The sequence below is a fragment of the Podarcis raffonei genome, chromosome 2, assembly GCF_027172205.1.
Source record: "Podarcis raffonei isolate rPodRaf1 chromosome 2, rPodRaf1.pri, whole genome shotgun sequence".
In the NCBI taxonomy this organism is placed as follows: Eukaryota; Metazoa; Chordata; class Lepidosauria; order Squamata; family Lacertidae; genus Podarcis; species Podarcis raffonei.
Window position 1 is genome coordinate 9708372 of NC_070603.1, and position 16127 is coordinate 9724498.

At 47.2% G+C, this 16127-nt stretch overlaps 1 protein-coding gene across 3 annotated transcripts in view; it reads right to left on the reverse strand.

Moving 5' to 3' along the window:
• Positions 1–678: 678 nt before the first annotated feature.
• COL2A1 (collagen type II alpha 1 chain) overlaps positions 679–16127 on the reverse strand; it is a 96160-nt gene continuing 80711 nt past the window's right edge. For all 3 annotated transcript variants that reach the window (XM_053373002.1, XM_053372994.1, XM_053372987.1), the window contains 13 exons: positions 15735–15896; positions 15525–15632; positions 13215–13322; positions 11453–11506; positions 10785–10892; positions 9594–9647; positions 8482–8589; positions 7632–7685; positions 6925–7032; positions 4779–5067; positions 3632–3819; positions 2660–2902; positions 679–1366 (listed from right to left, as the gene is read on the reverse strand). In XM_053373002.1, the coding sequence (XP_053228977.1) occupies positions 1220–1366; positions 2660–2902; positions 3632–3819; positions 4779–5067; positions 6925–7032; positions 7632–7685; positions 8482–8589; positions 9594–9647; positions 10785–10892; positions 11453–11506; positions 13215–13322; positions 15525–15632; positions 15735–15896 (1731 nt within the window). In that variant the 3' untranslated portion in view covers positions 679–1219. The remainder of the gene's footprint in view (positions 1367–2659; positions 2903–3631; positions 3820–4778; positions 5068–6924; positions 7033–7631; positions 7686–8481; positions 8590–9593; positions 9648–10784; positions 10893–11452; positions 11507–13214; positions 13323–15524; positions 15633–15734; positions 15897–16127) is intronic.

Here is a 16127-nt window from a genome sequence, read left to right on the forward strand (position 1 = left end):
TTTTAGTCATTTTACATTCCTTAGTTTTTAAAGAACAACAACCTGCTCTTGTTTGCTCCTTTCTCTTGATTTACTAACTCTGAAAGTAGACAAATCGAAGCAGAAGAGGTGGCGAGAGAGAGAATGTAAAAGTGGGACCAACTTTCCAAAAAGGTTGTAACTGCCGTGTCAGTCCCAGAAATATAAAATAGGTAAGAAGCTATCCTTTATTAGGCCAACAGAGTTCTGTGTAACTCAAAAGTGTACTTATGCTTACAATCAGCCAAAGCTGGCTAACAAAAGATAGTTTCATCTACTCAAAAAAAGAAAGAAGAGGAATTGGTAAAGTCAGCCAAGTCTCACTTATACAAGGGAGTTGAAGGGAGAAGCAATGTGTTAACCCGGTGTCTGAGAGCTGTAGTTCAGAAAGGCACCAGGTTGTTGAAGGGGGTCTTAAGCACCATGTGTTTCAGCGGGAAGGGTGGTAGTCCCCAAACTTGCACCTCATCTCTTTTGTGGCTGGCGGTGAGATCATACTGACAAATGTTTCCTTAAGTGTGAGGTAGCTTAAAAACCAGGGACGTTTGAGAGTTGACCCTATGACTTCCTTCATTTTGTAAAGAGGGAGTAGATGAGGCTTGGTAGAATTCAGAACGGTGGACAGAAGCAAAAATAGTAAGAAAAACAACAAAAATCAGATCAACTTGTACTTTCCAACGAAGGTTTTTTATAATCAATTGATGTTAAAAAATACAGACTTGTTTTACAATAATAATAGCACCATTTTTAGTATTATACACAGTAATCTTGCTTGTGATACACACCCCGGGTTGGTTGGATGGGGGGGGGGGGGGAGAATTGGCTACAACCTGTTATTTTGGGGCATCAGCACCTTGGAGGGGAAGGACCCTTCCTGCATGCTAGTTAGCTTCCAAGAAAGGTCTTACAGGAAGACAATAAATAAATAATACCATTATTTGTTGTTCCTTTTTTTTCCTTTTTCTCCTTTGCTTGCTTTCATGGTCTGCCCAAGTGATGGTTGCCTCGGAAACTGACAGAGTCCAAAATGTAAGCGTGGGGAACAGATGGAATTTTGGGAAGGGAAGAAGGTTTGGTTCAACTCTTCAGTGCAGAAAGTCCTACAAGGTGATTTGGGGAGCACTTGGGTTCCTTGGGTTGGTTTTGTATGGTAATGGACTGGTTTTTTAAAAAAATATTAATTTTCGAAACTTTTTTTTCTTTACAAGAAGCACACCGGGCCAATGTCAACACCAAATTCTTGATCAGCTCCGCCAATGTCCATAGGTGCAATGTCAATGATGGGCAGGCGTGAGGTCTTCTGAGAACGGTATTCAATGATTGTCTTCCCCCATTTACCAGTGTGTTTCTGGAATGGAAAGAAAAAACCCGCAAAAGAATGCATTATTTTAAGTGCCACAAGATCCCCAGGTGGGATCAGTTGCTGGGGGTGGCAGGATTAACCATGGTGCTAAACATACTAAAGCAGAAGAACTTTTACTGTGCTGCTGTTATCTGGGGAATCTTAAGATCTGCATTCTGTCCTGCTCAGGTTGCTTTGCAACTTTGGAAGCTAGTACTAACAACCCACAGGGGGTGGCCCTGTGGTCTAAATCACAGAGCCTAGGTCTTGCCGATCGGAAGGTCGATAGATCGAACCCCCACAACGGGGTGAGCTCCCATTGTTTGGTTCCAACTCCTGCCCACCTAGCAGTTCGAAAGCACGTAAAGTGCAAGTAGATAAATAGGTACCGCTCTGGTGGGAACGGCGTTTCTGTGCACTGCTCTGGTTCGCCAGAAGTGGCTTAGTCATGCTGGCCACATGACCCGGAAGCTGTCTGCGGACAAATGCTGGCTCTCTCGGCCTATAGAGTGAGATCAGTGCGCAACCCCAGAGTCATCTGCGACTGGACCTAACGGTCAGGGGTACCTTTACCTTTACTAACAACCCACACGCTCATGGCCATTAGAAAGGGTCACATCTGATTTCATGTGCCATGAGCAGAAGCTGAAATTGTGGATGGGGGTGCAGAATGCCAGCTTCAGCATGAGTAGACAGTGGCTGCCAGCATACACATCAACCAACTAAAGGAAGCAGAATGATCCTCTGAATCTGTTTTGAGATTCCTACGACTCTTGAGCATAATGGTGGTTTTCTTGCTACAGCCATGTCTCCTCTGTGTGTGTCTAATTTTAAAACACCCATATCCTGACTACTTTGAGAAGTGCCACACTATGGCTGATTTCAAGGGGGGGGGCAGGGAGAGAGAATCATGGTCTCTTTGATCACTTCTGTGAAACAAGATCAGCAAATGATGTGGGATTTAGTGAAGCAAAAAAGCAACCCTGTGGGGCTGGCTCCAGGGTCTCTTAACACTGCTCTCACCCTACAGTGCCCTCCCAAATAGTGGCAGTAGGGCCAACCAAAGGATTTTGTGGGTCCCACTCAGGCTAGGGCCGCACTTTTCAATCTAGCTGGTTTTTCACATGGAATGGAAGTATTCCTGACAGTCTTCTCTGCTGATCCTCTCATTATGGTCAGACTGGGCCTTGGCAAGTGCCCAGCCTGGCTGGCTGCTACTGTCAGCTGCCATAGTTCTGTGCCTTTAAACCCAGCAACGTCGTATTGCTGTGGCAGCCCGAGAAAACCCCTCAAACTTACCGTGCATCCATCCTGCAAGGCGCTATATGTGAACCTGCTATTGCCCTCGGCTCTGATCTCCACGTCGTTGGATCCCTGTATCAGGAGAGCTTTCTTAAGGTTCCCGGAAGCCTCGTCCATGTAGGCAATGCTGTTCTTGCAGTGGTAGGTGATATTTTGAGAGCCTTCAGTAGACAAGAGGCGCAAGAAGGTCATCTGGATGTTGGCTGTGTTAGGAGCCAGGTTCTCGTCTCCATAGCTAAACTGGAAAGGGACCAAGAAGACAGAGGTTGAGAGACACCTTTCTTAGAAAGACCACAGAAAGCAAAAACTGGTACATCTGTAGATTGTGAGTTTCCCTTGGCCATGCCAATACCTCCCTCCTGTCTCACAGTGACCCTACTTTGGCTACTGTCCTGTCTGCACTCACCGGCTGAGTTTGCTATCAGAGTGATGCCTCTGAACATCAGCCGTCATGGTTGGTTTATCATTCCCAAATTTGTCTAAATCTTTTAAAAAGCAATCTAAGCTAGTGGTAATCACCAAATCTCATTGCTGCAAACTCTAAAATTAGTCTCCCTGTTTCCTTTCTGCTGCCTGGTCACAACACTCAGTGTTGCTTGATTTCTTCTCATTTCTCCCAAAGTTGGAGAATAAGCCTCACACAGACATTTCAAAGACAAGAATAGTGAGATGCAAGTATAAAAACAGAGGGTCAGCGTAACGATTAATGGGCAAGCAGAACATTAAGCGGCAAGGTGAACATTCCATAAGTGCAAGGAGAATATTCTCCCTGTTCTGGGTTTCTCTCCCCACTGTAACCTTTCAGAGCAGATTCAGAGAATGGCATAGTACGTGTGTGTGTGTGTGTGTGTAATCCTGTTATGCTAGCGCCAAGCCTTGCACTAATGCAACTGTTTGCACGGGTTCACATTGGATTTGCATGCCTTGGATGAAAGATCAAAAGCGTTTATTCTAGCTTGACCCACTTACGTGGAAACCTCCATTGATTGTCTCTCCAAACCAGATGTGCTTCTTGTCTTTGCTCTTGCTTGTCCACCAGTTCTTCTTGGGAATGCTGCTAGGCTTGGGGTAAACACAGCTCTCTCCTGTCTCCATATTGCAGAAAACCTTTATGGCATCCAAAGTGCAACCCTGGTTGGGATCAATCCAATAGTCGCCTGCAAAATTAAGAAAGAAGCAGTTGGTACGGTGTTTTTCCTCTTTCTCTCTCTCATCACACCGCTGTTCTGTGCTGCTGGGTCTTAGTCACTGACTTCCTGCAGTGACCCCCACCCCCCAATCCCTTAGGTGGCATGTGTACATTCAGAAGCTTAAGCAATTATAATATCTACAGGGGAATGGAATTTATTAGTGTCAGATTGCAAATGGAAAGTTAACTATGTGTTAAAATAGGAGGATTGGAAGTGCGATTCTTTGAGCTTTAAAGACTCTGCAAACGGTAGGTTGTTAAAACATTATTCAGGCAATTTTCATTCTGAAATACTGATCAACAAACATATGATCTAAAACCTTTGTTTACTTTATTAGGATACAATAACATGAATATCACACACACACACCAATTTAGTTACTATGGTCCGATGTGTTTAATGAAACACGTTATATATTTTGATAGGAGCTTAAACTCCCTGAGGTTTTGTTAATGACTTTGGGTCAGAAAAAAGGTTGTGAATTGGATGCCCAAGGGAAGGGGTGGGTGGGTGTCCCTGTGGCTTCCACAGGGAGAGGAAATGTATCCACAGTCAGCTGTGTAGATTGTACAGGCCACTTTCATGCCTTCTGCTGTGTGGATGAGGCTATGTTTCCCATGTGTTTTGGTGGCAGGAATCAGAAGTGCTGAAACACTAGCCTCAGTCCCTGTAGATGCTCTGGGTTAAGGTTACCAGACGTCCCTGTTTCCTGGGGACAGTCCCCCGGATTTACAAATGAGTTCCCTGACAAAATCCATCCATTTAGTAGGAAGTTGAAAAGTGTCCCTGGATTCATTAAAAAAAATCTGGCAACCTTACTCTGGGTGGTGAGACGCAGAGACCTCTCTGGGATTGTTATGCTGCGGAATAGGAAGCGAGACTCCTGAGCCCACAACCTAGGCAGTGGCAAGCCCCAATACACTCACCGCTCTTCCATTCAGGGTGGCAGAGTTTTAGGTCACGGCAGGTACGAGCTGGGTTCTTCCTACTGCCCTCGGGGCTCCGGATGCTTTCGATCTGGTTGTTGAGCGACTTCAGGGTGGCATCGACCTCGGCATCATGCTGCCTCAGGTTGCTAGAAGCCTGGTCGGATCGCATGTAGCGCATGGGGTCGGGGCCTTTCTCCGTCTGACCCAGGCCGGCAAAGGCGGACATGTCAATGCCAGGTCCGGGTGGGCCAGGAGGACCAGGGGGTCCAGGGTTTCCAGGAGGACCCTACAGGGTTAAGAAGAAGAAGAAGAAGAGTTTGGATTTGATATCCCGCCTTTCACTCCCCTTCAGGAGTCTCAAAGCGGCTAACAATCTCCTTTCCCTTCCTCCCCCACAACAAACACTCTGTGAGGTGAGTGGGGCTGAGAGACTTCAGAGAAGTGTGACTGGCCCAAGGTCACCCAGCAGCTGCATGTGGGTGGAGTAAAGGAAAGGAGACAGCCCTGAAATGCTTGCTGTTGGAGGAAAGCAACCCCCTGCTGTATGGTAGGTGCATTTATGGAGGTAGCCCATCATCTGGGCCCTCACGTTCCATTTTCTTTCACTGACATGGGACTAAGTTAAGCTGATAGGACCTACAGTTTAAGTTCCAGATGGTCCCACTCTTGGGCAAGAGGGGCTGAATCAGAAGTCTTTTTCATGCTTTCCAGCTCCGTAGTACATCTGCTGCTGGAAGATGACTTAACAGAAGCTATCATACTTGCTGAGATATCAGCAGAGACATCACCTTGCCGACAAAGGTCCGTATAGTTAAAGCTATGGTTTTCCCAGTAGTGATGTATGGAAGTGAGAGCTGGACCATAAAGAAGGCTGATCGCCGAAGAATTGATGCTTTTGAATTATGGTGCTGGAGGAGACTCTTGAGAGTCCCATGGACTGCAAGAAGATCAAACCTCTCCATTCTTAAGGAAATCAGCCCTGAGTGCTCACTGGAAGGACAGATCCTGAAGCTGAGGCTCCAAGACTTTGGGCACCTCATGAGAAGAGAAGACTCCCTGGAAAAGACCCTGATGTTGGGAAAGTTTGAAGGCACAAGGAGAAGGGGATGACAGAGGACGAGATGGTGGGACAGTGTTCTCGAAGCTACCAGCATGAGTTTGACCAAACTGCGGGAGGCAGTGGAAGACAGGAGTGCCTGGCGTGCTCTGGTCCAGGGGGTCACGAAGAAGCGGACACGACTAAACAACATCGTCGTCATCATCATACTTGCTGCTGTTTTGGAGGTGGATTCTATGGTTTAGATCAGTGTTTCTCAAACTTGGGTCTCCAGCGGTTTTTGGACTACAGCTCCCATCATCCATAACTAGCAGGACCAGTGGTCAGGGATGATGGGAAGTGTAGTCCAAAAAATAGCCGGAGACCCAAGTTTGGGAAACCCTGCTACTGCTCTGTTGTTTTTAAAGGCGAGTGGTATATATTTGATAATAATTCTCATTGATTTAAAGTATTTAATTAGCCGTGCTGGGCTGTACATTAGATCCTGCTCATAGAACCCCATGAAATTCCCACAGGGAGACAAAGCACAGCTCTTCCATAGCACAGAGGGCTGTAGGCCACCCTCAAAAAGAGAAAAGTTTGAGCCACTGATTAATACCTAGGCAAGCTCCATGGAGGCAGTCAAACCAGCTGGGTAAAGGGCACAAGGGCGGGGGACTGCCTAGACACAGGGTGCCCAGAATTTTGCAACAGGGAATTTCATTGGCTCTAGCAGTTTCTGAGCTCTGGGCACAGTCCTGTGCCTAAGATTTCAGATTAAAACTGCGGAGTGGAAGGAAAGGAGGACCTTTTTCTGCCTCCCCACTTCCAGCTACTCTCTGAAGACTGGAGAAGAGACCCTCTTAAGAATATTAGGGGGGTGGGCAGGGGAAGGACTGGACCATGTGAAAAATGAACATAATATTTTAGCTGCAGTTCATTCATTTTCAGCTTTGAATTATTGTTATAAAAAATCAAGCCGAGACATTCCATCGTTACGCCCATAACCTTAAGGTGACATTTAGCTCCTAGCTTTCATATCTTAGTTTCTAACACTGGGGGTGCAGCTTCTTGTACTTCATTTATGCCATTCCTTCAGTTACTTACAGCTTGGCCAGTTTCTCCACTACGACCACGGGGACCGGGAGGGCCAATGGGGCCAGGCATTCCGTTAGAGCCATCTTTGCCAGAGGGGCCAACTGGACCTGGGGGACCCTAGGAGAGAGGCAATGTGCATGAGTTAACACCAGGCTGCCCATGAACATTAGCAAGTACTGGGATGGGCTTCTTAAAAGAACCATATAGTAAACTCTACAAGTGGTAGTATTGCAGTGCAGTAGAATTGTGTCTGACACTGTCCCCCAGATCCCACACTGCATATGACATTTACCATATAATCGACCAAGAACCTTCTTCAGTTATCGGCCATGTACGCACTCTGACAACATTTCAAAACCCACCAGGCCAAAACAAATGTCCATATCACAACACAACACAAAAAAGTAGAGTTCCCCAGATTTCTGATCACTAAAATCTCTTTGTAATACAAAAATATTGAAGATCAGTCTTCTCCCTCTTAAAGTTCTCTCCTCCAAATACATTAATTTCTCCCCAAATCAGCTTGCATCTAGAAATTGGGGCCTGGAATTCTATGTATAACAATTCCACATTCTGCCAGCTGAAAAAACTGAGCAACACATAAGACACTTAGTGAATAAGGTTAGTGTACACAGCAGAGTCTAGCATCCAGCCACAACACCCCCTGGTCTTTCGCCAAGGAAAGGAGCTCTTCTTATCGGGGAGATTGGACTTACCCTGGGACCAGAAGGACCAGCAGGACCTGATGCACCTTGATCGCCAGAAGGACCCTATGGAAAAACGTGAGGGGGCGGGGGAAAGCAAAGCCATAGTTACATACCAGCCATGTAACAGCCTCTCTGCAGAAGGGCCTAAAGAGTTTAAGAGTTGTAGAGAATGGCTTCAAAGACGTTCCATGCCAGAATTATTTTCTACCTCTTTTACTTTGCTGCTTTAATTGCTAGACCTGTACTGTGCCAATGATGTTTTAGCTTCAACTGTATGCTGCATTTAACCAACTAGTAAAGGTAAAGGGACCCCTGACCATTAGGTCCAGTCGTGACTGACTCTGGGGTTGCGGTGCTCATCTCGCTTTATTGGCTGAGGGACCGGCATGCAGCTTCTGGTTCATGTGGCCAGCATGACTAAGGCGCTTCTGGCGAACCAGAGCAGCACACAGAAACGCCATTTACCTTCCCGCCGGGGCGGTACCTATTTATCTACTTGCACTTTGTTGTGCTTTTGAACTGCTAGGTTGGCAGGAGCGGGAACAGAGCAACGGGAGCTCACCCCGTTGCAGGGATTCGAACCGCCAACCTTCTGATTGGCAAGTCCTAGGCTCTGTGGTTTAACCCACAGCGCCACCCGCATCCCATTTAACCAACTACCCAGGGATAAATACTATAAAAGGAAGTTAATAAATAAACAAATACTAATTAGGCAGACAGGCATCCCTGCAGGGAGAAGTTGATTCATATCAGCAGCAGATAGGCTCAAACCCAAAACTCCCCTGAGCCCATGACAAGCCTAGAACAGAACACCATGGACCGAATTCTACTCTGTAAAGATACGGAAACCAAAACTTACGGGAGGCCCAGGAAGACCCTGCAGGCCAGTGAATCCCCTGTGACCCTTCAGACCTCTCTCTCCTGCCTCGCCAGCCTCACCCTTGTCACCACGCGGACCTTGTGGACCCTAGGAGGAGAGAACACAAGCAGAATTCAGGACAAGAGAGTCATGCACAAAGTTTGGCAACATAGTACGGGGTGGTGATGCCGCCTGCAGATCTGAACACAACGTCCCTCCTGGCAGCCCTACACTTGGCCAACATCTCTCGAGCCTGTTGGTTGCTATGTTCTGATGTCACAAAGGGCCTCTGTTTCTCCTGCAAGTGACCTGGCTTCATGGTCCTATGCTGGCAAGGGCCTCTATGACATCAGAGGGCCTGAGGGGGGACACATTCCCTGTGACTGCCTATAACTCATTTGCCTGGTGTCTTGTGCAAGACCTGAGGCAGCAGCTGACCAGTTAGCGGAAACCAGTTAATTTCTGGTTCTGAATCCATGAGCATCTTTGAGCTGAAACAGAGTGCAGTTACACCATGGGATTAAGAGTTACGCTCGTGCAGATGAACTGGTTGATTTTAGAACCTTTATGCGGAAACAGACATATAACACTCGGCACTTCGAAGGGGTGTGTGTGTCGGGAAGTGGCACTGACTAATACAGAGAAAGATGCTCTCCGTTGCTCTCTGGTGGAGGCAATAAATAAAGCAGAAGTCCCCAGGGCTTTTACCTGTCCCTTAGGGCTGCGATTGCAAGGACGACTATGCTTTCTTTCTGGAAAGCAGAGGAAACCCTCACAGTACTGTAGCTAGGACCCTCTTTTCAGGGAAGGTGGGCAAAGTACTCCTGTGACTACTACAGGCAAGAGGCAACTGCTCCTGAATGACCACACACAGAGTACTTATTGCTGTTTGGGTCAGATGAATACAACATTTTTGTTCAAATGGCAGGTGGTCGTGTTCTAAGAGCGAGAACTTCAAGCACTCATTCATTGTGTCAAAAGCACAAATTGGAAGGAAGCTTTCCTCTTTTGGGTGTACACAGTAGTGACTCGGGGGATGCTCAGTAAATGCAACAGACTCTATTGGGAGCCCAGGAAAAATGAAAGTGGGTAAAGGAGAAATAAATACTCACGGGCATGCCGCGTGCCCCTGCAGGACCAGCAGGACCCATTGGACCTTGAGCACCCTGGAGAAAGATGAAAACAACAATTATAAGCTGACTGGGCACCTTCTCCATGCTGAGAGGAGACCAGAGGCCACAGCTCTCCGTGTTGAGCAACAGGATTCGAATCTAGTACGGTACAGTCGTGCTCAGGGCTCTCCTTCAAGGCATGACTCAAACCACACAGCAGCTGAGGTATGGATATTTGTAGCAGAAAGCCCCGCTAGACGGGAAAGGGTTAAGAAGTGCCTTCATCATTCTACTTATGCAGTGTAAATGACATTCAAAGAGTGAAGGACTAAGTGTGACTGAGCACAACACGCTGTTTAGCCCAAGCTAAGTAGCTGGATAGCTCAGCTGGTTAGAGTGCGGAGCCGGTAATGCTAAGGTTGCAGGTTCGATCCCCATACTGGATAGCTGTGTATTCCTGTATTTCAGGGGATTGGACTAGATGATCCCTGAGGTCCTTTTCAACTCTATGAGTCTAAGTTTGGCCCAAACTGGGAAATCCTGTAGATTCTAAATATTCTGGAAGGGTAAAAAGGTAATGGACCCCGACGGATAAGTCCAGTCGCAAACGACTCTGGGATTGCGGCGCTCATCTCGCTTTACAGGCCGAGGGAGCCGACGTTTGTCCGCAGACAGTTTTTCCGGGTCATGTGGCCAGCATGACTAAGCTGGCGGAACCAGAGCAGCGCACAGAAACGTCTGGAAGGATAGGATTCAGCAAAGCCATAGGAAAGGGAAAACCATCTAGCAAACCAGGGCAATTCAATCAACCTCTTATAGCATTCCATTAAGAAGTCCCCTCTAGCCCAGCATTCTGTTCCAACCTTACGTTTCAGGAAGTTCACAAGCTATCATGGCTAATAGCAACCGGTGCACCAGTTCCCAACCTTGGGTCCTTAGATGATGTTGGGCTACATATCCCATCATCCCTGAACACTGGCCATTCTGGCTGGGGATTATGGACATTGTAGTCCAACAACATCTGGGGACCCACCTAGTGCACGGTGTGTTTTTCTTTTTGGCCAATTATTTTTATTGATTTTCCAAATTACAACCCATTTTTCACAAATAATTACAATACCAAATCAACGCAATTCTAATTAAATGGCTTCCCACTCGCCATCACCTAGGGCATGGTTACTGGATACTCACTGCTTCCCCTCTATCTCCTTGTTTACCAGTTGGACCAACAGGACCAGGAGAACCAGGTGGGCCGGGAGCTCCAGGACCACCAACAGCACCAGTCTCACCACGATCACCCTGTCAGGGGGACAAAGTAGATGCATTAAATACCAAATATGTATATGACATGTGGTGAGGGACGGCAACCCCACTGATGGGACATTTCCTCCCCCTCCCTTCTCTTTCCCCCCCGACTGGTTCCATGCTCTTAGAAGATATGGCAGGTGCTGGGGCTGAAGGAGCAATCTGAGAAGGCTCTTGGAAGACTTTGGTGAAGAGGTGTGGGAAAACCTTTGGTTGAACAGCAAGGAACAGACTAACAAACAAGGCACTGCCATAGGACATGGGGGTAGAGGGAGAGAGCAGCCTTTCTTCCAGCCTCCCAAAATGCATATTATGTGGCTGGAATAAATTGTGCAAGTAAGGGTAATGTTAATGGCTTATTCCACAAAAAACGTTGCTGCGTTACTCAGATTTCAGGGAAAGAGGTGGAAGAGATGCATGAGAAAATTGTGGGGCTAAGAACGTGGACAGAAAGATTAAGCAGGTGAGTTGCTCCCACCTGGATTATGCCCTGAGATTATACCCACATGGCTTTATATTTTGTGGTTAATGCTCCTTTGAGATGGGACACTCACCTTCACGCCAGGGGAACCATCTCTGCCTGGGGGACCATCTGAGCCAGGATTGCCCTGAGAATAAAAATGATAGGTGTTTATCCTTAGGAGCCAAGGAAGTGGCGCTGTGTCTTATCTGAGAAGGGATAGCCAACCACCCCAGTGAGTTGCATTTCCTAAAATCATTCCCGATTCACAACCTCAGCTTGACAAGCAGCCTTTGCCAATATACCGTATTTTTTGCTCTAAAAGACTCACTTTTTCCCTCTTAAAAAGTAAGGGGAAATGTGTGTGCGTCTTATGGAGCGAATGCAGGCTGCGCAGCTATCCCAGAAGCCAGAACAGCAAGAGGGATCGCTGCTTTCACTGCGCAGCGATCCCTCTTGCTGTTCTGGCTTCTGAGATTCAGAATATTTTTTTTCTTGTTTTCCTCCTCCAAAAACTAGGTGCGTCTTGTGGTCTGGTGCGTCTTATGGAGCAAAAAATACGGTACACTCATCGCAATCATGTATGCCCCTCCTCCAAGGGACTTTGGAGACTGTTCCTTCTTGGAACCTACTTTTGCAGGAAACTGACACTTTGCTCCCAGCAAACTTGGGCATCAGGTTTAGCAGATCCTAGTCCAAGCATTTGAAAGAGCTCCTTTGCAGCTCCTCTTGCAAAACCAACCCTCGAGTCAAGCCCAGGCGCCACTGGCTGGCAAAGGAGGAGGAGACGGTAACCCAGAACTGGAAGAAGAACTGCTTTCTTGAATTGCTGAGGAACCACCTTTCAGCACTCCCCAAATTCACCTCTTTTAAATACTGCTTATAAACTGTACCCCAAGTTGCAGTTACAATTAATTGCCCGTCACCTCTACCCAGTGGAATCCCACTTGCAGAAAAGCCCAGCCCACTATAGGCTGGAAGCAATCAGTTCCTTGAACGGCTGGTAACTTTTTTGGCATATGCCAGCATTTTAGAAACATTGGGTTTGTTTTCAGGGAGCGGTAGGGTGTTAAGTGGAGGAAAATTACAACATGGATCAAAGCTTTAGATTCCTGATCGGCAACAAAGTTTTTGGAAGCCTACTTGGAGAAGAGAGTGGGGGTAATCTAAAGCTTATTTAATCGCACCCCTCCCTGACCCCCAATGGGCTGCTGCTAAATATAGCCATCCCTTACCAACCTCAAAAGCAAAAGGGGTCCACATGTAAGAAAAATGTAGATTGTATCCCTTACAAGGCAGTCGATGACTTCTAAACAACATTAATGGCTATGATTTTAATCAAAAGGAAGTAATTCCCTCTAAAGGCCAAGAAGGAAATATGTTTAGGATCAGGGTTTAAGAAGGATGCATACATTCTTTAGAATATTCCTGGAAATGCATCACTAAATTGAGGCTGCTGCAGCATAAATCAAAACCAGCAATCACCATAATGGGAAATGCTACAAATTCAGTATTGGAAATGCCATCACATCAACCTTCTCTAACCCAGCGCTTCCATGCTAGACTACAATTCCCATCACCCCTGACCATTCACTATGCCAATTGATGGGAGTTGGAGTCCAACAACATCTGCAGAGCAACAGGTTGGGAGAAGGCTGGTTTAAAATATCACCAGGGTGTTTCATTTTTAAAAGTTTGTTCCACTCTGGGGCATTGAATGAAAACACAAGTTTTCATCCCCCCCGCCCACTCATCCTCTGGCCCTTGACATGTTTTGCTGCAGGAATGCAGTTTTAAAATAGGATAGGTTACCCTTTCCCCCCAGGCCACACATAGAACATGTTGAGTATGCTCACCTCACGTCCAGGTTCGCCAGAGGGACCAGTCAGGCCTGGTGGACCAACTGGGCCAGGTGGACCTCTGTCTCCAGGGCCCCCGGGAGCTCCTTGTTTACCAGGCTCACCCTAAAAAGAAGAGGGTGGGAAGAAAATATCAGCTCAGGTAAAGAACAGGTACTTTGCTCAGAGACATCACCTTGCCAACAAAGGTCCGTATAGTTAAAGCTATGGCTTTCCCAGTAGCGATGTATGGAAGTGAGAGCTGGACCATAAAGAAGGCTGATGGCCGAAGAATTGATGCCTTTGAATTATGGTGCTGGAGGAGACTCTTGAGAGTCCCATGGACTGCAAGAAGATCAAACCTCTCCATTCTGAAGGAAATCAGCCCTGAGTGCTCACTGGAAGGACAGATCGTGAAGCTGAGGCTCCAATACTTTGGTCACCTCATGAGAAGAGAAGACTCCCTGGAAAAGACCCTGATGTTGGGAAAGATGGAGGGCACTAGGAGAAGGGGATGACGGAGGACGAGATGGTTGGACGGTGTTCTCGAAGCTACCAGCATGAGTTTGACCAAACTGCAGGAGGCAGTGGAAGACAGGAGTGCCTGGTGTGCTCTGGTCCATGGGGTCACAAAGAGTCGGACACAACTAAACGACTAAACAACAACAACAACAACTTTGCGCAGAGCAGACCTGGCAGTCTTTTGACTGTCACCTAGGCAAAGTCAAAAGGGAAGCCTCTGAGCCAGGGGTGGGAAACCAGTGGCCCTCCATTTATTTTGGACTCCCATGATCCCTGACCATAGGTCATGCTGACTGGGGCTGATGGGAGCTGTAGTCCAAGGACCCTTGGATTTCAAGGTCACAGGCTTCCCATTCCTGCTCTATGCACCAGAGTGGAAACTTCAGTTCAGTTTCACTCCACAATCCTAGGGGACTACAATCCTGTTTATCACTTTAAAAGTTTCTGTGCACTGAACTCCCACAAAAAGCCTGCAGAACTGTGTTTATGCCTGCACTAGAATCCTGCCATCTGAAATAATATACTATATCAGAGAGTTTGTCTTACACAACTATAGGCTTATCCTCTTGTCCCACTGCTTTCGTCCAGGGAAAGCTGCTCTTTAGTGCTCAATCGAAGCAAATGGCAACTTGGATTTTCCACAGATTGCTGTTTGTTCCAGAAGAGCCGAAAGAGTGGGTTTTCCCTGGGAAAGGAGTGGGGCAAGGGGAAGCCACTCAACCCAGGCCTACAAAATGTGTGTCAAGTGCAAAGCAGATGGTCCACGTAGCGCAGTAATGTCAACGAGAAACTCTCCATGACCTCAGGTCTTTTCCTACGAAGGCAATCTTAACTCCTTTAACTGGAGATGGTAGAGACTGGATTTTGGGAATCAGGTCTCACTCTCTGCGGGTCTAGATCTTTCTGGCCCCCTATTTGGTGCCCAAACATCAATTTCCCCAAAAACCTTTCCATTTTCATACATGGTAAGCTAAAGAGACTTATTTGTGATGCCAATTGGTCACTTATGAATCTGTGAGACAAATTTTTGCAACACATTCGGCGTTTCAGAATATGGCAAAAAATAAATAAATAAATCCTGATCCACAAAAGCCCAAGTATTCAGAATGTGGTAAATTGGACCCCTGACAGGTTTTGTAGTTCTATCACCGATGGATGGTGTTGAGGCCACAGGCTCAGTATATACTTGAGGAACAGACACTCATCTCCTCGTGCTTCAAACCCAAAAGTACTGCCTGCCCCTCCACATTTTTGCTAACTTAAGCTCCTCAGCAAACCTAGACAGCATCTTAAAAAGCAGAGACATCACCTTGCCAACAAAGGTCCGTATAGTTAAAGCTATGGTTTCCCCAGTAGTGATGTATGGAAGTGAGAGCTGGACCATAAAGAAGGCTGATCGCTGAAGAATTGATGCTTTTGAATTATGGTTCTGGAGGAGACTATTCAGAGTCCCATGGACTGCAAGAAGATCAAATGTATCCATTCTGAAGGAAATCAGCCCTGAGTGCTCACTGGAAGGACAGATCGTGAAGCTGAGGCTCCAGTACTTTGGCCACCTCATGAGAAGAGAAGACTCCCTGGAAAAGACCCTGATGTTGGGAAAGATGGAGGGCACAAGGAGAAGGGGACAACAGAGGACCAGATGGTTGGACAGTGTTCTCGAAGCTACCAGCATGAGTTTGACCAAACTGCGGGAGGCAGTGGAAGACAGGAGTGCCTGGCGTGCGCTGGTCCATGGGGTCACGAAGAGTCAGACACGACTAAACGACTAAACAACAACAACAACAAGCTCCCCAGATCACTTACAGAAGGACCCGGCAGACCAGGGAAGCCTCTCTCACCGCGCTGACCAGGGAGACCAACGATCCCTCTCTGACCTGCCAAGCCTTGAGGTCCAGGTGGGCCATCAGCACCCTGGAGGGGAAAGATAAGGGCAGAGATGGGTGTTAATTTGCAAATGACAAAGCAGCAAGCCAGATCCATTGTACATGCAAAGAAGGCAGGAGGAATACGTACAGGAGGGCCATCTTCTCCAGATTCTCCCTTCTCGCCTGGGGGACCAGCAGGACCTTGCAAACCAGGATCGCCAGCACGCCCAGTGGGGCCTGCATCGCCACGAGCACCCTTGGGACCATCTTTACCAGGAGCGCCGGGAGGGCCTGCAGAACCGGGATTGCCCTATGGGGAAAAGGGAGAGTCAGTAAGATCCCCAGAGACCGATTCTCTGCATTAAAAGTTATACTGTTGAGAGAAAACATGAATCTACCTTATCTGCAAGAGAATGGCAAGTTGTTAGGCTTCAGGACACAATAAGATTCTTTTGGGTACAACGTGAATTGAGATAAAAGCTTCCTGTCAGCCTCCAGATTTACGTATACCTCCCAAAAGTTAAAAGGTCCCCAGAGGTCT